At 59.2% G+C, this 22,942-nt stretch overlaps 2 protein-coding genes across 3 annotated transcripts; one reads left to right on the plus strand and one right to left on the minus strand.

Annotated features, from left to right (window-relative positions):
- Positions 1–6,308: 6,308 nt before the first annotated feature.
- On the minus strand, positions 6,309–13,009 carry P3H4 (prolyl 3-hydroxylase family member 4 (inactive)). 2 transcript variants are annotated; one of them, XM_025861880.2, is made up of 8 exons: positions 12,136–13,005; positions 11,524–11,676; positions 11,263–11,434; positions 10,489–10,617; positions 9,422–9,567; positions 8,671–8,754; positions 7,046–7,190; positions 6,309–6,729 (listed from the first exon to the last, which is right to left on the minus strand). In XM_025861880.2, the coding sequence occupies exons 1-8, from the start codon at positions 12,616–12,618 to the stop codon at positions 6,707–6,709; spliced, it is 1,335 nt and encodes a 444-aa protein (XP_025717665.1). In that variant the 5' UTR covers positions 12,619–13,005; the 3' UTR covers positions 6,309–6,706. The 2 variants fall into 2 exon arrangements, with proteins under 2 accessions (XP_025717665.1, XP_073745585.1); XM_073889484.1 differs by lacking the exon at positions 10,489–10,617 and having other exon boundaries at positions 12,136–13,009.
- Positions 13,010–13,586: 577 nt separating this feature from the next.
- FKBP10 (FKBP prolyl isomerase 10) lies at positions 13,587–21,793 on the plus strand. The gene is made up of 10 exons (XM_025861819.2): positions 13,587–14,024; positions 16,966–17,111; positions 17,549–17,738; positions 17,856–18,001; positions 18,378–18,567; positions 18,740–18,885; positions 19,487–19,679; positions 20,072–20,214; positions 20,414–20,577; positions 20,870–21,793. The coding sequence occupies exons 1-10, from the start codon at positions 13,774–13,776 to the stop codon at positions 21,053–21,055; spliced, it is 1,755 nt and encodes a 584-aa protein (XP_025717604.1). The 5' UTR covers positions 13,587–13,773; the 3' UTR covers positions 21,056–21,793.
- The last annotated feature ends 1,149 nt before the right edge of the window (positions 21,794–22,942 follow it).

Here is a 22,942-nt window from a genome sequence, read left to right on the forward strand (position 1 = left end):
ACAGTTTGTTGGCTTGATTTGTGCCCAACTTAGATCTCTGTATGTGGGCCTCCATTTGCATTCTAGCCCCTGACCGCTGGTGTTGGGGTGGGGGGATTGCTCAGTGGGATCCCTTCGGGGCTGGGGAGATGGCTGCAGAAGGGCCTCTGGCTCCCAAGCTCTCCTGGCGGGAGCGGGGCCAGGCCTTGCTGGGAGCTGGAGCACACAGGATGGTGCAAGGCCCCTGTTGTGGGGGGGAGTGTGCTCCTGCTTTTTGTGCTGCCCTTTGTCAGGGGGAGGAGCCTGGAGGCCGGAGACAGACGGCCCACAGCCTGGTCCTGAGGGTGTGTGCCCAGCCAGCCAGGGGAGGGCTCTTAATTATAGAGGTAGCTCCCAAGACACTTCACTGCAAGGCGTGTGGGCGGGGATGGAATGTCAAAAAGAAAACAGGGAGACAGGAAAACAGAGATAGGACAGCCAGAAATAGCACAGGCCAGGGGGAGATACAAGGGGCCGGAGGTGGTGGTGGATGGAGATGCTGGAAGAGGGTCAGGACCTCTCCAGAGAATGACGATCCCCAAGTAGGTACCCCCTTACCTACCCCAGCCCCCCAACAAGGTGCGATTCCAGAATTTCAGGAACTCAACAGGACGGGCTCCAAGCATTGGGACTGTATTCTTGAGCTCTGTCCCCCTCCCTGGCTTACTGAGCAACCCCCTCCCCGCGCTGAGACTTTGGGTGGGGGGAAGCAGCAGGGGGAACCTTGCCACCTGAGTCACCCCTCTTGCTGCTCCTGGCCTAGAACAGGCTGACGCAGCTGAGGCCCCACCCGCCTGCCAGCCGGCCTGCCCCTCCCGCTCCCAACAATCCGGGAGAGATGCCTGCCCTGACAGGTGCCCTTCCCACAGAGAGGCAGCCCCTCCCCTGGCACACGCGTGTACAAGCGTGAGCATGCGTGCGTGCGCGTGCACACACACACACCCCCCGATGACAGGATTTCTCCCCCACCTGTGGAGAGTCCTTGGGAAAAGAAAGAAGAAACAATCAATCAGTCTCCTTCCTTGTATATATGGGGAAACTGAGGCTAGAACCAGGAAAGGAACGTCCCCAAGGTCACACAAGCAAATTCCTGGCAGGGCTGAGACTTGAACCTTGTCTCCTGCCTTCCCCCGCCCCCCCCCCCCAGCCTACCGGTCCCACCAATCTAGGTCTTTTCTATTTCAGCAAAGGTAGGGTGCGGTGTATGTGTTAGGGGGAGAGGAGAACCAATTTTGTGGGAAGTCACCTCGTGGTGGGACTTCAGGAGGAAAACTTCGGGATTCGAGAGCCAGGGCTGGGGGACCACTGGGGTCTTGCTGGGCTGGCCGGCCCTCCCCAGGGGTGGTAATCAGTCACCTCTGCTCACTGCCACGCAAGCCTCCGCACCAAGAGGGCACCACCCAGAGCCACAGCCCTGGATTTCACAGAGACCTTCCCCCCACCTCCCGGGTCTCCAGGCCCCAGACTCCAGCAGGTCAGGGCTTGGAGCCGCCCCGCCCCCGCCCCCCGCCCTGCTACGTGAATCCCTTGTTCCCCAGTCCCATCCTGCGGCCACCAGGGAATTTGAGAGTTGAGATCCCTGAATATTTCATCGCCACCTCAGCCTTGGGTTGAAGCAACAGCCAACTTCGAGCTCATGGATAATTTACGGCCCCGGCAGAGCACCCGGAAGTGGTGAGGGGGAGGGGCAGGGGGCGTGGGGCGGGGTGAAGTCCGGCCTGGGCCGCGCGGAGGGTGCTGGAGAGAGGCCAGGTCTGTCCGGAGTGTGTGTGTGCTTATGTGTGGAGGGGGCGGTGCTCCAAGGCCTGGGACATTTCCATTTTTGAGGATACCAATGTATTACCAAAAAAAAAAAGCAAAACCCCACAACCACCACCAACCAGGTTTGTCAAAATAATTGTACTAAAGGTTAAAGTCATGAGACAAGCATTTTCTGACTTCATTCCTATCCCCTGTCTCTGTAACTGTGAGCATAACCTCATTTGGAGATACCAAAAGCTTTTTTTTTTTTTTTTTAAGATTTTACTTTTAAGTAATCTCTGCACGCAATGTGGGGCTCAGATTTACAACCCCGAGATCAAGAGTCACCTTCTCCTCTGATTAAGCCAGCCAGGCGCCCCCCACAAAAGCTTTTTTTTTTTTTTAAGATTTTATTTGTTTATTCATGAAAGACAGAGAAAGAGAGAGAGAGAGAGGCGCAGAGGGAGAAGCAGGCTCCCAAGGAGCAGGGAGCCCGACGTGGGACTCGATCCCAGGACCTCGGGACCATGACCTGAGCCGAAGGCAGACGCTCAACCGTCTGAGCCACTCAGGCGCCCCACAAAAGCTTTTAATGGAATGTCCTTCATGGCTGTGAGGTCTCTAAAAGGCCCCCTGCTCCCTACACCCACCAGGGCCAGGGAGAGAGGCCAGACTTGGCGCTCAGACTGGCTGAACTGCGCTCCTTCCTAGCTTCCTCCAGGAAGGCCACCAGGATTTAGCCAAGGGGTCAAGGGAAAAGGAAGGCATCTCACGTGGCCATTCTTTACTGTGCTCCAAGAACATAATATCCCACTCTTCTCCTAAAAGGAAAGATGAAAAAGGTGACCCAAATGGAAAATGTCAAGTTCTTGACTCTTCATTGGGAGTGACTTACCTTAGTGAGTTCTTCCCCAGATTGAGAGGATTAAGTATATGTGTGTGGGGAAGGGGCAGTAAAAAAGTAGGCACGTTCTCCCCCTTACCTCAGTTTCCCCACCTGATCATGGGCGTGAGAGGTGTTCCCACCCCAAGGGCTGTTTGGGGGACAGAAGAGATGCTATCCAGGTGCCCTGGCGCCAAGTGGAACCCAGGCAGGTGGTGATTACAGGTGATGTGTCCACCGGTCGGCCTGGGGCTGGCTCTGGTGGGCAGTCCCAGGCCCCCGCATACTCCCACCTAATCCCTGAGTCATTTTGGGGCTAAGCCAGCCTTCTACACTCTCTGGGCCTCAGTTTCCCCATCCATGAAGGTGGGGCCATCTGCCAGGGCTACCCTTGGGGAGACGTGGGAGAGCTGGACGAAGACCCCAGAGTGGGGAAGCTGCAGGGGGCGTGGGCCCTGCAGCTGCTAGAACTTCTGCAGTCAGGTTATGCTGCTGGCACGGTGCCAACTGGACACAGCCTTCTGACCCAGGGAAGGGGTCTTTCTCTGTCCCCAGGGGAGACCCTACTCTCCTGGAGAAAGGGGAACACCAGGGTGAGACTTTAAGAACTATTGCTCAAACCTAAGGGGGGATTTCTTCCATTAGAATTTACTGGAATTTTGGAAGAGCCCGTAGGACTTTCCCCCTCCACTGGCCCTCACTTCTCAGGATTCAAGAAGGTGCTGGTAAGTGACCCCAGCAAGTCTGACCCAGGCTCCCTAACATGGGCCCAATTCCATGGAGCCGACAATGGCGGGAGGCAGGGGAGGGCAGGCTCTGGAATTGGGCCCGAGATGCAGAACCTGATTGCCTGCTTTTCCTTCCGCTCCCTACCCGCTTCTTCCCTCCCTTCTAGAACTCCTTGCCTCCCTCAGTAGGCTGCAGCAATGTGGGGGCTCTGTCCACACATCTAGCCCCAAAGCCCCAAAGCCAACACCTTTCTCTGAGCAGCATCGATCTGGGGGAGAAGACTTTCAAACCCACCTCAGCCACCACTCAATGTGAGGAACCTGGGACAAGTTGCTTCTCATTCCTCAGCCTCACCTGGAGCAGAAGGGAACTGAGGCCTATGTCACGAGAATGTTTAAGACCAAGTGCCCAGCATATGGTAGGTACTCGGTAGTAGTGAAGCTTGCTTCAGGACGGGGTCTTTCTGGGTCTGGGCACCTCTGTGGCTTCTGAACCTGGCCCTATTGTGTAAGGTCGCCATCCCCAGTCCCTTTTAGGACTTCCCTAACCTTCTACCCATTATACTACAGATGCCATGACTGATGAGGTGCTGGGTGGGGTGTTGGGGGGCGGGGTACAGAGGGACCAGGTGAGACAGATGTGGAAGAGGCAAGGGTGTCTGCAGTGGGTGGGGTTGGGAGAATGGGCTGGAGGGCCCACGCTGGGACTCGGTCTCACCGGTTTGGGGACCTGGCCTGGCACTGGGGAGACGCTGGTATCAGGGAGAGGGGGGAGGGGGTGGTGGCTGCCTAGAAGAGGAGAGCTGAGTAAGGGAGGGACACGGGGCTGCAGGGCCTGGGCGAGGGCTTGCCCGTGGGGAGAGGGCCCAGGCCGGGGCTGGCATTCCGCCCCCGGGGGATACCCCCCTCACACACACACTGTCTCATCACCACACATACAAAGACGCCACTCTCAGCTGCACACTTAGACACACACCACAAGCTTCTGAAATGGCATCCCCTCAGCTCTCCCCGTCCCTCCTCCCCAGCTCTATTTTTTTGTCTGATTTATCAGACTAACCATATAATTTATTATAACATTTTTAAAAATATTTTATTTCTTTATTTGAGAGAGAGAATGAGATAGAGAGAGCATGAGAGGGAAGAGGGTCAGAGGGAGAAGCAGACTCCCCGCTCAGCAGGGAGCCCGATGTGGGACTCGATCCCGGGACTCCAGGATCATGACCTGAGCCGAAGGCAGTCGCCCAACCAACTGAGCCACCCAGGCGCCCTATTATAACATTTATTGTCGGGGCACCTGGGTGGCTCAGTCGTTAAGCATCTGCCTTCAGCTCAGGTCATGATCCTGGGGTCCTGGGATCGAGCGCCACGTCGGGCTCCCTGCTCAGCGGGAAGTCTGCTTCTGCCTCTCCCTCTGCCCCTCCCCACTGCTCCTGTGCTCTCTAATAAATAAATAAAATCCTTTTAAAAAAATAACATTTATTGTTTATTGCAGGTCTCTCTGCTGGGAGGCAAGCTCCATGAAGGCAGGGTGCTTGGCCTGCTTTTGCCCACTATTGTATGCCCAGCACCTACAGTGTGCTTAGCACGTACTAGGTGCTCAATAAATACGTGCTGAGTGAGCGAACCCCTCCAGAAACACATTCACGAAGGCCGGCGCGGTCATGGAGCCATGTGAAGAACCATGCTCGGTCACCCGTGAAACTGCCACAGACATTCTCGGACACACGCACACAGACCTTCTTGCTTCTGCACACACACCCTTTCAGACTCACACCCAGCTGTCCAGATTCCAAAGCGCCTACTCACAGCAGGCACGCTCCGGCACATCCCAGCTCCCCAGCCCCTCCCAGAAACGGGGCGGGGCGTCAGTGGAAGCTGACTACACAGCAGCTAGGAAGGGGTGGGGTGGGGCAGGCCCACCCTGGCACCTGCGAGACGCTACCGCTGCGGACCCACCTACAGGAGAAAGGGAGTGAGGTCACCGGTGCCCTCAGCCTTGACCCAGCCCTGCTGCAGACTGACTCTGGCCTCCCTGTCCTCGTCCCCACCAGAGACCCAGGGGTGGGGTTTGGGGTGAGGCAGAGAGTCCTCCTGGGCGCAGAGATGGGGAGGGCCCCGGCCAGGTCACCTGGCACGTCTGTGGGGAGGGCAGGGGTGCGGGCTTCCCAGCATCTGCTCCACCCTCGGATAGGAAAAGAAGCCTCCTACACCACCCTGCCCCCTGGGAGGCCTGAAACATGGGGAGTCGGGCAGAACTGTTACCTGCCTGGTCCTGGCCCAGGGTCCCTCTCCAGAGAGGCCCCTTTCCCCCACCTCCCCCCGTGGAACACGGGGGAGGACACGGGTGCATCACGGCACTGAACAGTAGCCACCTGGCATTACCCTCACCTCTGCACCTCCAGACTCTCTGCCCCCTAGAGCTGATGGAAGACTGGGCAGGAGGATCTGGCAGTGCCACTGCTACCACGAGGTCTCATGTTATCAAACTGTATGCCTAGGGCCCCTCTGGCTGCTGAGATGGAGCCCCAACCTCTGCTGAAGAATGGGAGAAGGGGCAGAGAGCAGGGCAGGGAATGCTTGCTCAGCCCCTCGAGAACCTGGGTCAGGAAATGCCTAGAAAGTAACAACCGGAAACATCCTTAGCCCCCTCCCCATGCTCACCACACTCCCCGAGGGAAGCAATGCTGAACCAGGAAAATACAGGAAATCTGAAATCACCTTCCAGCGACTGCAGAAGGAACTGCATGCTCTCGCCCCCTGGCGGGCGGATCTGCAATTGCACTCTGCTCTCAAAAAAACCCGCCCAGGGTCCCCTGAGGCCAAACTGTGCCCCCTTGCCCACCCCATATTTACACAGGAGGGGAGATGGACGCGGAGAGAGGGAACGACCCGCACCCTCAGCCCAGGGGAGACCGGACCCCAGGTACTGCAATTCATTCAACAAGAAACATTTATTGAGCACCCACTGCCAGTGAGCCAGGAACCACTGGACTCTGGAGCGCTCTTCATAACATCAGCGGCCCCTCTGCTGTCTCTGAAATCCAGGCTGAGACCCAGCTTGGAGGAGCAGGAACCTTCTCCTCCAGGAGACTGTCCAGCTGAGGAGAGCACCGGGGAGGAGGATGGGCCATCAGCAGCTGGAGCACCACCGTCCTGTGGCCCAGAGACCCTGAGACCTGGGGAGCAGCGCTCACAGGTGGGATGGGATGGGGCCTGGTCAGCTATGTCCGTTGTACATTTTTAATAAATAGTTCTTGCTGCTGCCCAGGCTGGTGAGGGCGGTATCACTGGGCTCAGGTTTCCCCAGCTCTTGAGGGGTGCAAGGGTGGCCCTCTCATGCTAGTTCAGGCTCCAGCTCTGGAACGGAAAGGAGGGAGCCCCGGGTTAGCCCCGCACCCACTCCCAACAAGCATCTGGGCACTGTCCTGGGGGCATGGGGGCAGGCAGGAGGGAGGCTCCCCGGGGCAGGTCTCAGTGGGGTCCCAGCTCCAGAGAGGATGCCACCCCCTCACACACAAGGTGGGACAGGGTTGGTTGGCTAACAGGCTAGAAGCCCCCAGAGGAGAGGTCCCCACACCCCAACTGCCTCTGCCGCGCAGTACACGGATCCTTCTGTGGCCAACCTCCACCCCGGGTGGCAGCCCCGCTCTCCGCCAGCACTCGAGTCACTGACCGGCCTCTGCCTCGTCACCCTTGGCATCCGGCTCCTGCCACCAGTCAGCATAGATGCCCTCCTCGTAGTCCCCCTCCCCCTCGAACTCGGCGTCGGACGGCGGGTCCTTGGGTTCCACGGCAGGCACTGTCTCTTCAAGCTCCATCTAGAGCAGCCCCAGGGTGGGCAGGGAAATGAGGTCACAGCAGGTGCAAACCCAGACGGGCTCCCGTCCTGGATGAGCCCCCCATCCCATCTCAGCCCCCAAAGGCCCTCCTTCCCCAGTCTCAAGATCCCACCAGGGACGGATCTGAGGGTTTCTCCCACAAGGTCCCACTCCCAAACTGCCGCTCCCAGGGCCGATGCTCCCCCAGCAGAGAGTCAATGTCAGCCAAGCGTTCCCTCGCCAAGGCCCTCCTTTGAAGCATGAATTCCACAGCAAATGCTGCTAGTCCATACATACCGTGTGCTCATGCAGTTTCCTGGCCAGGAACATGATTACCTCCCCCACCACCACCCCGTGCCTGGGTAATGCCTGGACCGTTCTTGTTGACCTCACCAATGCCAGGCGTCAGCTCCAGGATGCAACCCTGGCCGATCAGCCCGGTTGGACCTGGAGCCCTCCTCTGCTGGCCCATGCTGACCTCTCCTGAGCTGGTGCCTCCCCCACTAGACCGTGAGCTGCTTGGGAAAAGGACTCTGCCTTTCATCAACTTGCCCCAGGGCCCCACAGTGTCTGGCAAACAGCAGGCCACAAATAACAGTAATCAAAATGGCACCATTCACTGAGCATCTGTACTAAGTGCTTTCCATACTCAATCTCATTTCATTGCCACCACAGTGGTGTGACGTGGGCATCATCCTCTGCATTCGAGATGCAGGAAGGGGAGTTGGAGAGCTACCTAAGATTTGCCTGGAGGCTGCCCACCCACTAAGTGGCGAGGCCAAGTCAGGCTGTTGCCAAAGGCAGGGTGCAAACGGTGTACCCCCTGCCCCCCTATGTGACAAGTAGTAGGAGCATGGGTGAGTGAACGAAGGGGGTAATGAATAAATCAGCACCGAGCACAACACCTCACTGAAATTCAGACTCTCAAACCCTCATTCAGAATCAAGGTACCACACTGTAGTCCTTCCTTCCTGGTATCCTGCATTCATTCATTCGCTGGTTCATTCAAACTCCGTTTTCCCACACCAGCTCTGTGGCAGGTGCTGTGGAAAAGCTGGGAATAACCTGGTCCCCCGTCCCAGAGCACAACCCTCTGGGAGACTGGACAGAGAAGGGGGCTGGGGGTCGGGGGTGGGGAGCGACCAGGGCTACAAATCACTCCAGGTCCGGGGAGGCATAGAGGGTCAGAACTGGCACTGCAAGCCCAGAAGACAGAGCCAGGGCATGCAGGGAGGGCTTCTTGGAGGAGCTGCCGCTTGAGCTGGGCTGGGGAGTTATTGGGCAAGACACGTAGAGAAAGGGAGCATGAAAACACTGAGCGGGGAGAAAAGAGCAGGTATAGATGAGGGACAGTGAATCTCTCCTGCTTCACAGCAGTTGAGTGCCAAGAGGTGGGGCCGAGCTTTGGCACAGTGGCCCCCCCGGAAGAAGATCAGGGGTCTCCATCATGGCCCAGCCTAGAGAGCAGGGGGCCGCTTACCTCATCATCTGACTGCAGGTACAGATGTGCAAACTCCAGCAGCTCCCGAAGCTCAGTGGTCTGGTTGTGGTAGAACATGGCCTCCTGAGAGGAGGGGAGGAACACGGGGTAAGCCAGACCCTGCTGCCAGGTGGGGGAGGAGCCACATTGTTAGGATCTGCGCCCTCCCACCCTTTTTCAGCTCAAAGAGCAGGGAACAGGTATCAGCTCACATGCTGGTGGAAAAAAATTACAGCTGCTTGGAGTGCCTGGGTTAAGGAGGATTCTGAGGACTCTTAGAAAGAGTTCCCCAATCCATTAGCAATGTCTGCCACACGTAAGGAAATTGAGGGTGGCACCATGTGCCCCATGACTGCCAGTCTTGCCCTAGATTCCCAGGGGTTCCTTAGCGGGTCCAAGCCAGGGGGTCCCTGGGGAAGAAGGGCAAAGGCCAGCGGTGAGAGTGACCAGGGTGGGGCGGGGAGCAGGCAGGGATGGACAGGTATTTTGGGCCTCCCACAGCCCGGCCTCTGTGCTGTCACGGCAGGTGGTACCACTCCCATTTTGCAGGTGAGGCCACATATTCAGAAAGGAGCAGTAATGTTCCCAGGCCCATTCAGCTGGTGGGACTGGCTTTGAACCCAGGACTCCAACCACAACCCACAAGTCTTTCTTTTCCCTTCCTATCCTGCCTTCCAAAGAAGCCAGGATTTTTTTTTTTTTTTTTTTTAATTTTTATTAAACTGAGAGTGCCTCCAAAGGCAGAGCCCACCTCCCGGGGCTGGAAGTCCTCCTCCTCCAGGCCCCAGCGAGCCCGGTGGAAGCGGTAGTACACCAGGTTCTGCTGCATGACGCTATCTTCGGGGTCGAAGAGCATGTAGCTGGCGGCGCTGCGGGCGGCCTGGCGCACGTCGTTCACTGCAGGCAGGACAGGAGTGAGGGGTAGTCCTGGTGCCTCCCCACCTTCAGGGACAATGCCTTCCTAGCCCATCCCTATCTCCCAACTCAGTCCAGGGCTCCTGGCTCCCCAGCTGCCTCTCAGAAGATCTTTTGGCCACCTCACTGCACCCAAATAATAATGCAAGCTAGAATGCACTGGGAACTTGCCATGGGCCAGGCCCATGTCATTCATTTAAGCCTCACCATTATTATCATTCCCACTTTATAGACAAGAGATCTGAGGCACGGAGAGATTAGGGAGATTTCTCAAGCTGACACAGCCGGAGAATAATGGCCCTGGGGAATGAGAGCCCAGCAGCCTGGCCCTCAACCTCTCTGCCAACTGGACCCATGAAGGGTCTCCTGGCCCGTTGGTCCTCAGCTCCTCCACTCCGACTCCAGCCTCCATACGAATCTTGGCATCTTAGCATTGCAGGAACACTGGAGATCATCCATCCCAGCCCCAGCTGATGCTCAGGATCTCCCCCGGACAAGAAGAGCCATAAGTCCTGGTGCTACTTATCATCAGTCATGTGACTAATGGCCCCATTGCACTGTATGAGCCTCAGCTTCTCATCCGAAAAACGGGTCCAGTCATGTCAGCTGCCAGGAGTGGGGGGGCTGGTAAAAGCATCAAGTGAGATAAACAGACATGGCAGGGGTGTGTAAACTATGAAGTGCTGTGCAGTTGTTGGCTACCCAGTCATTTACCCAAGAGGTCCCTGAATTCTCCTAAGGCTGCTCTCTGTTCCTTCCCACCCTCTCACCTGTCCGCCAGCCCCAGGCTTCCCTCCCGTCACCCAGGGTGCTCACTCCCGAGGAACGGCTCGCCACGACTCTGACACTCCCAGTGCGGTGCTCCGCCCCCCACACCCGTCCCAAGCCCACTGGGGGGCTCACACTTGTAGTAGGCAAACTGCAGGTAGTGGTACATGGTAGCCACAAACTTCTCCACGAAATAGCCACCCACGTTGGGGGTGAGGTTGGCCTCACAGTCCACCTTGCACTGCAGGGACTCTGCAAAAAGATCTAGGGGGCGGGAGGGAGTGGTGAGGAGCTGGGGCCCAGCCAGCCAGTGCGATCCCAGGAGGTAATGCTGGTGGAGACTTTGCTCAGCATACTAAGGGCAGTGCTAAGGACGACCGGGCCAGGGAGGACTTATCACCCCCTCGACTCAACCCCCACCCCAAAACCACAGGGAGCTGGGGCATTCTGAGGCAGACGAGGTTTGGGGGTGGGACTGAAGCCTAGATAGAGAAGCTCAGGACAGTCCTCTGTGCCCCCCCTGCTGAGGAACCCCACAGTTAGGGATCCCCAGACTAGGTGTGATTTCTGGCCACAAACCGCCTTCTGCACACACCCCCTTGGCACCTTTGCCCTCTTCCTGGAAGGCCTGTGAACCCAATGTCCCCAGACCCTTTGGGGATGTCACCACCTCTCTGCACCCATGCCCACACCTTGGCCAGTCAGGACTGTGGCCTGTCCCTCTCAGAGGACTGAAGGCTCCCGGAGCGGGTTAACATCTTACTCCGGTCCACCTCCCAAGAACTTCCTCCATGCCTCATGAAAGTGTACGGGAGGCATACTTGTGCTAAGAGGCCTTAGGAGTTCTGGGAAGCAGGGCCCTGTGGGTGACAGGGATGTCCACAGGGGTCTGCAGGGACTGGGGAATACCTGCTATGGCCGGGTAGAAGTCCTTGAAGTCCACCTGCTCGTGGGCCCCCTCGCAGCTGGCCAGACACCGGGCAAAGACTGCCAGGTACTGGGCCAGGGCCCGCTCCATGTCCTCCGCGCTGCTTCGGAAGTCCCCGCTGTTGTAGAGCTTCACGGCCCTGAGGAACACGGCCTGGAGGGGAGCGGGTAAGGGTCAGGGAGACGCCCCAACACCTCCCCTCCTCTACAAGCGTCAGGGCCAGCCCCACCCCTCCACCCCACCTCGTAGGGCTGCGCCTCCAAGTCTGTGAGCGGCTCGTCGGCGGCGTCTAGTAGCCCCCGGTAGTAGCTGAGGTACTTGGCGGTTAGCTCGTGCTTCGGGTTCCTCTGGAGGAAGGTGTAGGCCGCGGCTGCCGCCTTCTCCAGCCGGTTAGCCTGTGCGGCGGGGACAGAGGGGGTCGGAAGGGCCAGAGCCTGCAGCCCGGGAGCGCACGAGCGGGCTTGGCTGTCCCGGGTTGTGCGACCGACTCTGCTCCCGACCGGACAGCACCCTACGCCGGCTCCGAACCACGCGCCCCAGCCGGGCCCCGGGGGCGAGGCAGGGCAGGGGCGCCGGGGGGTGAGAGGCGGAGGCATGGTTGGTGGGGGAGGCGAGGCGAGGGAGGCTCTGGGACTTGGGGCGAGGCGGGACAGGGGGCGCCGGCGCGAAGGAGGGCGCGGCGGGACGAGGGCGCGGTGATGGGGACTCCGGGACGGGGGGCGAGGCGGGGCTGGCGGGGCGCGGCGGGACAGGGGGCGCCGGGGCGGAAGGAGGGCGCGGCGGGACGAGGGCGCGGTGAGGGGGACTCCGGGACGGGGAGCGCGGCGAGACAGGGGGCGCCGGCAGGGGCCCACCTTGAACAGCGCGTAGTGCAGGTACTGGTAGGGCAGGCGGCTCTGGAAGTCGCGCAGCAGCTGCCGCGGCGGGTAGGGCACCTGGAAGGCGGGCAGCGTCCGCTTGCAGCGCCGCAGGCAGGCGGCGCGTTCCAGGACGTGGCCGAAGAGCTGCAGCTCGCGGGCCCACTCGTCGCCGCCGCGGCCGCCGTCGGGACCGAGCGCGGGCGCCGAGGGCGAGGCCGCGGGCGGCGCGGGGCCGCTGCAGTTGGCGTGGCAGAAGGCCTCGCTGTCCCGCAGCAGCCGGTGCAGCCGCAGCGCCGCCTCGAGGTACCGCGCGCTCTCGCGCCAGCTCTCCCCTTCGTACTGCTCGAGCGCGTGCCCGTAGGCTGCGGCCAGGGGCATCAGGTCCTCGGGCGGGAAGCCCCGGAAGCTGTACTTTTCGTACTGCGCCGCGGCGCTGCCCAGCAGCAGCCACAGCAGCCCCCACGCCGCCCGCCCCATGGCCGCGCCGCGCCGGCCGGCTCTCCCGGGCGGAGCAGGCGTCAGGGCCGGCCGGGCGGCGGGAGCGGGGGCCGGGCGGGCGCGCCCGCTGGGTCTTAGCGCCGGGCACCCGAGAGCGGGGAGCAGGAAGGCGGGGTCGCGGTCTGGGTCAGCTCCCCCGAGGGGCAGAGGGCCGTGGTGTCCTGAGTCCCCTACGTTGGCCGACCTCCTGCTCTTGGGGGTCTTCCGCTTGACAGAGGGTAAGTGGGTGGAGGAACGCTTCCCGCAGGGATGGGAGTCCGCAAAGCCCCTCCCCACACAAGGACAGTCCCCCACCTTAAGATCAAGTAACTGAGGGAGCCCCGCCTCCTCCACTCTGCCTAAACCCTGGCACCCGGTCTTCTTTCCATTACAGGGTACCTTCTGCTTCTTCTCCGCCCCTAGCCCCGAAGAAGTCACTGCTAGTGTCCCCTCCCCGCTCCCCCCACCCCACGCCGGTCTGCTACGGGGAGGCGCACACCTGGCTTCCCCCTCGCACACAGCACCCTCGCCGCCGCCCACGCATCTCCACCCCCGCGCGGGAGAGGCTTGGCGGTCCAGCTTTTTCAAGCCGCCGCAGCTCGTCCCTGGAGAAGTCATCCCCGGGACAGTGGGGGGGGTGGGGGGGACGGGGGGGAATACCAAGATTCTGGAGCCCCACCAGCCACCTGGAGAGGCCTAGATTTGGGGGGTGCCAGCGAAAGAAGCAAGGGATGCTTCAGCCCGGCTTTAGGACCCGGGGGCCCCGGAAAAAAGACGCTGAACTTTTTTTTTTTTTTTTTTTTAAATGGGAGTCAGCTCCGACTTCTCGGCTTTCCCGAGCCTCCCTCCCTGGCCGGGCCCCTGGACGCCGAGCCCCGGGAGAGCGGGAGGGGGGAGCTGCAGTCCTTTGTGGTGCATTCCTGTGACTCCACCGCTCTGCCTCGCCCCCTCCTCCTCTTCCACCCTCCGTCTCCCGCCCCCCGCCCCGCGCCAGCTCAGTCTCCCCTGCCCCCATTCCACGTGGACCCGCCAGGGCGGGGGTGGAGACGGAGGACAGGAAGAGGGGGAGCCTGCTCCGGGAAGAGGGGGGAAGAAGGTTGGCGGCGGCGACTCCCTCGCTCGCCCTCACTGCCGGCCGTCCCAGCTCCAGGCACCATGTTTCGCGCGGTGTCCCCCAGCCACACCATCCTCGGGCTCCCCCTGCTGCAGCTGGTGCTGCTGCTGCTGCTGGTGCAGGCGGTGGGGAGGGGGCTGGGCCGTGCCAGCCCGGCCGGGGGCCCCCTGGAAGATGTAGTCATCGAGAGGTACCACATCCCCAGGACCTGTCCCCGGGAAGTGCAGATGGGGGATTTTGTGCGCTACCACTACAACGGCACTTTCGAGGATGGCAAAAAGTTTGACTCGAGGTAATGGGTTGGGTGCCCCCAGACTCGCCACTCCCCTTGGGGCCAGGCTCTCCTGATCCTGGGGACCCCTTGTAGCCCCCCTTAGGCTGTGTCTGTATCCCCTACTCCATGGTCTTCTAACCCCTAACACAGCACCTTGGGGATGGGGACTCCCAGACATCCATCTTCCCCAAGACATCCTTGCCCTGGATTTCAAACCCTCACCTCTCAGAGGACCCCAGTTTCTTTTACAGCAAGCTCCCCATTTTCCCCCAAGTGTTTGATGATCAAGGGGAACTGCTCTGTTTACTTACCGGTGCTTTACTTAAAGGCCTGGCAGGGAGCAGGTCCTGGTCCCCAGTGTTGGGGGGAAGGGCATGGCCCCTGCTGCATGTGAATCCTCCAGGGGTCTCAGTCTAGGACCCCCGCCCTTTCTACCCAGCCTGAATCCCTTCTGGTTCCAGCCCCAGGGTCTAGTGCCGTTGTAACCAGAGAACCTTTTTGGAGGCGGTGGGGGTTAGGAGAAGCAGGCGTAGTAGAGCCGAGGGAGCATTGTAATAAGACAGCAGGATGGATCCAGGAGCGTAGGGCATAGCTCTGTGTCGGGATCCTATCTGTCTACGTGTCATATGGCCGGGCATTGACTCCCTGGGCTCCTCGGAGGGTTCTCTTACATCTCTCTCTGGGTCTCCCTGCACCCCCACCTTCCTCCATCTTAGCTCTATCAGGCCAGGGCTGTCGCCCATCTTGCCAGCCTTGGGGTTTGAGATGGGTTTCTGGTCTGATCAGGCCTTTGGTCTGCTCTGGCAAGTCACTTTTGTTGGTGGAGGCAGGGCAGGGCTGCATACCAGCCCTGGTTAAACCTCAGGTCCCAGACACATACCATATCCCAAGAAGTCAGTCCCTCTTAGACCCCTTCCCAAAACACACAACTCAGCCCACAGGAAATTAGTGGCCTTGGCTTTGGAAGGCAGGCAGGCAGTATACTGGGTAAGAACATGAACTCCAGAGTCCAAGACACTGGGTTCCAATCCAGCCTGTGACCATGGACAAGGAATTTTGCCACTTTAAGCTTCATGTTCCTTATCTGAAAAATGGAGGTTCAAAACAATCTGGAAAATTAAGTGCTCCCTTCCTAAGCTGATAACAGGGCTCAAGTAAGATGATGAATGAAAGCAAACTTCGCGCAGTGCCTGCCAATCCGAAAGCCAGTTGAGGGCCTATTAGCCTTGACTGTGGGGAGGACTGGGTGCTCTGTGTTTGTTTTTTTGTTTTTTTTTAAGATTTTATTTATTTATTTGACAGAGAGAGAGAGACAGCAAGAGAGGGAACACAAGCAGGGGGAGAGGGAGAGGGAGAAGCAGGCTTCCCGCCAAGCAGGGAGCCCAGTGCAGGGCTCGATCCCAGGACCCCGGGATCATGACCTGAGCTGAAGGCAGATGCTTAACGACTGAGCCTCCCAGTCGCCCCTGGGTGCTCTGTTTTTAATTGGTAGAAATTTTGTGCAGGCTTGGGCCCTCACAACGGCACTGTGAAGGAAGCAGCTCAGTGGGCAGAATGAGGTATGGCCCGTGGCCAGGAGTACAGCCCAGGTCAGGGAGTGATGGGGAGCAGGGGATGACTTCTTTGGTGGGACTCTGGGAGCCTAGCTGGCCCCAGTTCATGCAGTGCTGAGCTTGGAAAACTTTCCTAACCCATGGTTCTTAACCTCTTTGATCAAAATAAAAATCTCGGGGCACCTGGCTGGCTCAGTTGGAAGAGCATACAACTCTTGATCTTGGGGTCATGAGTTCGAACCCCACATTGGAGGTAGAGATTACTCAAAAAAATAAAGTAAAGTGATTTAAATTTTTTTTTTAAATAAAAATCTCTGGAGGCGCCTAGGTGGCTCGGTCGGTTAACTGCCTGCCTTCAGCTTAGGTCATGATCCCAGGGTCCCGGGATCGAGCTCAGTGAGGATCCTGCTTCTTCTCCCTCTGCCTGCCACTCAGCTTGCTTGTGCTGTCTCTCTCTGCCAAATAAGTGGAATCTTAAAAATAAATAAGTAAATAAATAAAATAAAAAAATAAGTCTCCCATCCTCCCTTAACTTCTGAAAACTGAAAATAGTAAGTAAAAGCAAATAGAAGTCAAGAGGTACAAACTTCCAATTATAAAATAAGTCAGTCACGGGAAAGCATGGGGAGCACACACGACAGTATTGAATTAACTTTGTGTGGTGACAGATGCTGACTAGATTTATTATTCCGATCTTCTCGTAATGTATGTGAATGTCGAGTCACAAGGTTGTACACCTGAAGCTAATATCATCTTGTACGTCAATTATACTTCAATAAAAAAAAATAAAAGTAAAAAAACAAAGGCCACGGCAATTTTAAAACAGGCCTTTCCAAAATTGGAAACCAATCCCTATTCTCAGCGAGCCCTGCTGCCCCCTCCTTTCCTGGGAAATTGATGGTGTGGCGGCCCAAACACGGAAGTCAGTTGACCACGTGTTAGCCGTGTGACCTTGGGCAAGTCAGCTAGTCTCTTGTCCTAATCGTTGTCATGAGAAAAATGAAAACCCTAACGCCCACATCACAGAACGCAATAAGGCGGCACATGTACAAGGCCAAGGATTTCATCTGGCTCGTCGTACATACTCAGTGGTCCTCTGCCCCTTGGTGCCATACTTCGCCCTCCGCAGCTGCTAGCAGATGGTAGTAGCACACAGGCCTGCGCAGACCCCCGCCCCCCTGCACCCCCCCCACCGTGGCCCCAGGCAAATAAAAGCCCCTGACCTCCCTCGGGGGCTTCCCTGTGTAACAGCCCCTCCTCTTGAGCGGGGAGGGAGGCTCGAAGAGGAGACAGGAGCATGTAGATGCACACCTGTAGCAGGAGGGGGACTGAGTGTGTGCGTGCACCTGTGCGTGGATGTGGCCTCCAGAGGCCGCTGTGCCCCATCTGTTTCCTCCCTCCCGCAGCTATGACCGAAGCACCTTAGTGGCCATCGTGGTGGGCGTGGGACGCCTCATCACCGGCATGGACCGGGGCCTCATGGGCATGTGTGTCAACGAGCGGCGACGGCTCATCGTGCCCCCCCACCTGGGCTATGGCAGCATCGGTGTGGGTGAGATGGGGTGGGGCCCAGGCTGGGGATGGAGGAGACCAGGAAGCAGAATCAAGGGGCTCAGGTCCAAAAAACTGAAGCTCAGAGTAGGAGAGTGACTTGCCCAAGGTCACACTGCACATGCAGCATGAGTCGGGGCAGGTCTGGGACTAGAGTTTCGGTCTCCTGCCCCTGGAGTGGGAGGAAAGGAAATGACAGGGCCCTGGGTAGAATCAAAGCTTGACTGGGGAGAAGGGGACCTAGGGGTGGTGGAGCGGGTGGCCAAGCGAGACATTCAAATGTCCATTCAACCCGCCACACTGGGGCTGCAGCAAACATGGCACCAGCTTTGCTACCAGGAAAGGCTAGAGGGAGTCCCGGGGCCCCGGGGACTGTGGCATGCTGAGGGGTCCCGGAGGCTGCACCAAACATGAGCTGTGGCTGCCGGACTCTCACAGCGGGGCTCATTCCCCCGGATGCCACTCTCTACTTCGATGTGGTCCTGCTGGATGTGTGGAACAAGGCAGACACCGTGCAGGTGAGCACCTTGCTGCACCCAGCCCACTGCCCCCGCATGGTCCAGGACAGCGACTTTGTCCGCTACCACTACAATGGCACACTGCTGGATGGCACTGCCTTTGACACCAGGTAAGGGCTGGAGGGAGTCATGGGGCCCTGGGGGCTGTGGTATGATGGGGAGGGTGTCCGGGGCCCTTCCTGCCTCTCTCATCTCCAGCAACATCACCTCTGCCTCATTCTCTGCAGCTACAGTAGGGGTGGAACTTATGACACCTACGTCGGCTCCGGCTGGCTGATCAAGGGGATGGATCAGGGGCTGCTGGGCATGTGTCCTGGAGAGAGGAGGAAGATCATCATCCCTCCATTCCTGGCCTATGGCGAGAAAGGCTATGGTGAGGGCAGACAGGGACTCGGGGATTCCCCAGAAGAGGGCTGCCACATAACAGTTGTTCAGGTTGTGTACTGCACAAGGGCACTCAGCCAAGGAGGCAAATCAGAGATGAAATCTATCTTGGTGATGATCTCACTAAGAAAGGGTGCTTTATTCTGATTCACACACACATTCAGTATGGGCTGGTGATGGCCTTGGGGATGATCCAGCTCACACCTCATAGGGGGAGCAAGAAACAGGGCTGCTGAGGGTAGGGAAGGGTCTCTGGAGAGCAGAATTAGCACCTTTTTGCAGGGTGCTCACATGGGCCTTCCGGAGTGGAGAAGGAGCCCTGCTTTGCTCTCCACTTGTATGGTTCAAGCCTATCCCTTCCCCAGGGACTGTGATCCCCCCGCAGGCCTCCCTGGTCTTCCACGTGCTGCTGATTGACGTCCACAACCCCAAGGACACCGTCCAGCTGGAGACGCTGGAGCTACCTCCCGGCTGCGTCCGGAGAGCCGTGGCTGGAGACTTCATGCGTTACCACTACAACGGCTCGCTGATGGACGGCACCCTCTTTGATTCCAGGTCTGGGGGGCTCCTGAGGAGGGAAGGTGGGGGCTGGGAGGAAGGTGGAAGAGGCTGAGGCAGGATCTGGGGTCGCCTCCTGGCAGCAACCAGGGGGGGTTGGCTCTGAGCTGCCAGGAAGGGCCAGGGGCCCCTTTGACCCCTTCCTGGCCCTCCCTGTCTTGTCTTACAGCTACTCCCGCAACCACACCTACAACACCTATGTGGGGCAGGGTTACATCATCCCTGGGATGGACCAGGGGCTGCAGGGTGCCTGCATGGGGGAGCGCCGGAGGATCACCATCCCCCCCCACCTGGCCTACGGGGAGAACGGGACTGGTAGGCGTGTCCCCTGTGCTCCCACTCACCTCCTCAGCTCCTCTGCACACTGTTCACTGACCTCCCCACCGCAGGGCCATCCCAGCACCTGCTCTGCCCCTCTCATCACAAAAACCATCACCCACCCACCTCCTGCCACACAGACTCCGTACTTGCCTCCAGGAGCAGCCCCCCCCAACTTCTCCCTTCCACACTGGAGAAGGGCAACCGACTCCTGAGTTTGGGGAAGGGGGGTGGTCATGGAAGAACAGAAACAGCGTAGCCCTAGGAAGCGAAGAGACCTGGACTTGAGCCCCAGCTTTGCTGGAAGCCTTAGTGTCCTCACCTGTAAAATGGGACTAATCCCATTGACCAGCAGGGTAAGTTGCTGGGAGGTTGCAAGATGATGTGTATAAAGGGCTTTCTAACTGGCCTGGCCCTTCCCTCCCCTGCCCCTCGCCCGCTCCCCCCCCCCCGCAAGAGGGTATTAGAAGAACTGACCCTGGGGACAAATGCCCTGTCCCATCTTGGTTTGAGAAAACAGAGCGGGGGAGTCTAGGGGGCTCTGTGGAGGGCTGAGCAGCCCCTCCTAGATTCCAAGCAGATCCTGTTCTGGCCCCAGGAGACAAGATCCCTGGCTCCGCTGTGCTGATCTTCGACGTCCACGTCATTGACTTCCACAACCCTGGGGATCCGGTGGAAATCAAGATTCTGTCCCCGCCCCCGGAGACCTGCAATGAGACGGCCAAACCCGGGGACTTTGTTCGCTACCACTACAACTGCTCCCTGCTGGATGGCACCAAGCTCTTCTCCTCGTGGGTCCGGGGCTGGGCCAGGGCTGGGCAGGTGGGTGGGCCCAGGTGCGGGGAGTCCTCCTGAGAGCCCCCCGACGGGTGCTTCGTCCATAAGTTCCCGTCCAGCGAGCATGGGGGAGCAGGAGGAGCTGAGGTTCTTGACTTGTGGGCACAGGCAAGGTGAAGCCAGCGTCTTGGGGAGCTCCGGGCTCCACTTGTGGAGGGGACACCAAAGCAGGGGCAGTGGCACCATGAGGAGGGCGAGCTGTCTCTGAACTGTTGGGCCCGGCCCTCGGCTGTGGGGGGCGGGCCCCAGGAGGAGTGACTGGGAAACTGGGCCTGCCGGGCGGGGCGGCGGGGGGGGGGGACAAGGATGGGCACTGACCTGGGAATCTGCTCTCCCCCACCCCCAGCCACGACTACGGCGACCCCCAGGAGGCTACTCTGGGGGCCAACAAGGTGATCGAAGGCCTGGACACGGGCCTGCAGGGCATGTGCGTGGGAGAGAGGCGGCAGCTCGTGGTGCCCCCGCACCTGGCCCACGGAGAGAGCGGAGGTGAGGGGCCGACTGGCCTTGGTGGCTGGCGGGAGGGGTGCGGGAAGCCTCCCCAAGGGTTCTGCAAACATGCCATGTGCCCAACATGGGAAACGGAGGCCTCTGGGCTGGGGAGCACCCAGGGCAGGCTGTGAGTTGAGCCAGACCTGGGCCCGATGGCGAGACCTTCCTTCCTTCTCTTCTCCCTTCCCGCCTGTAGCCCGGGGTGTCCCTGGTAGTGCGGTGCTCCTGTTTGCAGTGGAGCTGGTGTCCCGGGAAGAGGGGCTGCCCACAGGCTACCTGTTTGTGTGGCACGAGGACCCTCCTGCCGACCTGTTTGAAGGCCTGGACCTCAACAAGGATGGCGAGGTCCCCCTGGAGGAGGTGGGTGAGGAGTTGGGTCCTTTTAAGAACCGGTCCCCCACTGTCACCGCCAACAGGAGCCACCGTGCATGGTGGCATCGAGCAACGCAGTCCTTCTGCCGTCCCGTCTGCACCTGTTTCTGCCCCTGTGCTGGGTCCCTGTGCCTTCGGTCCCTTGTCCCTGCCTCTTCCTCATGCAGCCCATTTCCCCCTACCGCTGGCTGGCTGCTGCCTGGGGCCCTTCCCCAGGCCACCCGCAGCCGCTCAGGCAAGACCCTCACTCCCCTCTCCCCTTGGCTCTCTTGGCTCCCAGTTCTCCACCTTCATCAAGGCGCAAGTCAGTGAAGGCAAAGGACGCCTCATGCCTGGGCAGGACCCGGAGAAAACCATAGCGGACATGTTCCAGAACCAGGACCGCAACCAAGATGGCAAGATCACGGTGGAGGAGCTCAAGCTGAAGTCAGATGAAGACCAAGAGCGGGTCCACGAGGAGCTCTGAAGGCCAGGGGCCTGGGCCCAAATGCAAAGGCCCACTTCTGGGAGGACAGTGGGCAGTGGGGCTGACCTTCCAAGAGTCACCTTCCCCTGTGCTGGCATGATGTCGAGAAACATCTAGAACTTGGTCAGAGGAGGCAACTCTGGTCTTCCCACCAGCCCCCGAGTAAAATCCACAGCACAGACCTCTATTCAGTTTTTCTCTTCTGACCCCAAACCCCTCCTTTACAAGTTTTGGAGTCCCAAAGCCAAGCCGGCCACTGGCCGAGCCTAGGGGATGAACGGGGCAATTGCCGGTGCCTCACCTATACCTCCCCTCCACGTCACCAGACACTGAACAAGGCCGAGCTTGTCCTTTCTTGCCCCAAACTTCCCTTTTGTCCATACTTTCCCTTGCCGCCCCCAGCCACCCCTCCTCCGGTCCCTATTCCTGTGTCGTGGCAGCTCCCCAGGAGCATGAACCAGGACTGACCGGACCCTCAGCCTTCCTCTCTCCGCTCTGTCCGGCTTCTGTCCCACCCCCTCCCCTGTGTCCCCACACTATGCTGTCCACCCCTCACTCCGGCCAGTAGTGGCTGAAGTGACCCTGGGGTGCCGCATTCAGGGCTGGGCTTGGCGTTCCCTTTCATCCCTAAGGAAGGATGCTTTCTCTAAGGGACGGAGAAGAGGAAGAATATGAAGGGGGCAGGGGTGAGGATAACTACTTGGGTGGGTCTTGGGGCTACGAAATCCTTGGTTCTGGGCTGAGATAAACTTGGAAGAAGGGCTCGTGGGGGGTGGGGGGAGAGCTCCGCACACTCAAAAGGCTAAAGTGGTATCCGATCCCTTTCTCCTTTGTACCAAATAAAAGACTAAACCAAAGGCCTCAGGATGTGCTCTTCTGGGGGCAGGGGGAGGCCCTTAGACCAAGGACTGGGGAAGAAAGGGGAACAAAGCAGGCGCTCAAGATACTGTGTCCCCAGGTTTCCGCCTCGTGCCTCCTGAGGCCTAACCAGGGCCCTCCCCATGGAAAGGGAGCCCCCTATCTGCTGGAGGGAGGGTGGGGAGTGGGCGTCTACAGAGGGGCCTGTGGGGAGGTGTGGAGAGATGATCCCTGTCTCCTAACTATCCCAACTGAATGGAAAGATGAGGTCCCTGACCTCAAACATGACAGAAGAAACTCAAGGATTAAATTAAGCTGCACAGGTCGGATTCCTCTCTTCCATGTAGACTTGTTCCGATGCTAGGCTACCCCCACCTCTCCCTGCTCCTGGCTGCCAGCCATTACCTCCTGCCAGATCCTCCCTCCTGTCTGAAGGAAAGGTAACAGGGCTCCAATCCCCAGGGTCTTGAGGGAGGAGTTGCTTCAGCCAGCACCCGCCCAGCTGGACTCTGGCCAGGACAACAAAGATGACCTAAGCCAGGAGAGGACAGACAGGAGAGCGGGGGAGCCTTGGGAGACTGATGGTCCGGGACTCCCCGAACTGACCCACCCCGCACAAGCACCCACTTCTTGCCCAGGATCCCAAGACACGGCTTTTCCCCATGGCCAGTCACGGACACTCCTGGCCCCAAAGCATCCCGAAGGCACTTCGGGGTCTGACAGTGGCTGTGGGCCGGCCTCAGATGGTCACCACCCGCCCCCCAGAAGCGAACAGGCCAGCTCAGAACCAGAGCCTGCGTGCAGGTGGAGGCGAGCAGCAGAAATGCGATGGCATTGGTCAGAAACACTGAAATCTGGCGCCAGCTCCTAGCTATGGCGTGGGAGCAAGTTTCTGGTCTTTTCCGAGCCACCTATAGATGAGAACTACACCTACCTTCAGGGCCCTAGTGAAGGAGGCACTGCCGTCCCCTTCAGAGCCTCAGGGAAACGCATGCGCCACAGCCGGGCACGCTTTGCGGGAGGATGAGG

The sequence above is a fragment of the Callorhinus ursinus genome, unplaced genomic scaffold (genome assembly GCF_003265705.2).
Source record: "Callorhinus ursinus isolate GAN/ISIS: 27379988/994484 unplaced genomic scaffold, GSC_fseal_2.0 scaffold108, whole genome shotgun sequence".
NCBI classification, from domain to species: Eukaryota; Metazoa; Chordata; class Mammalia; order Carnivora; family Otariidae; genus Callorhinus; species Callorhinus ursinus.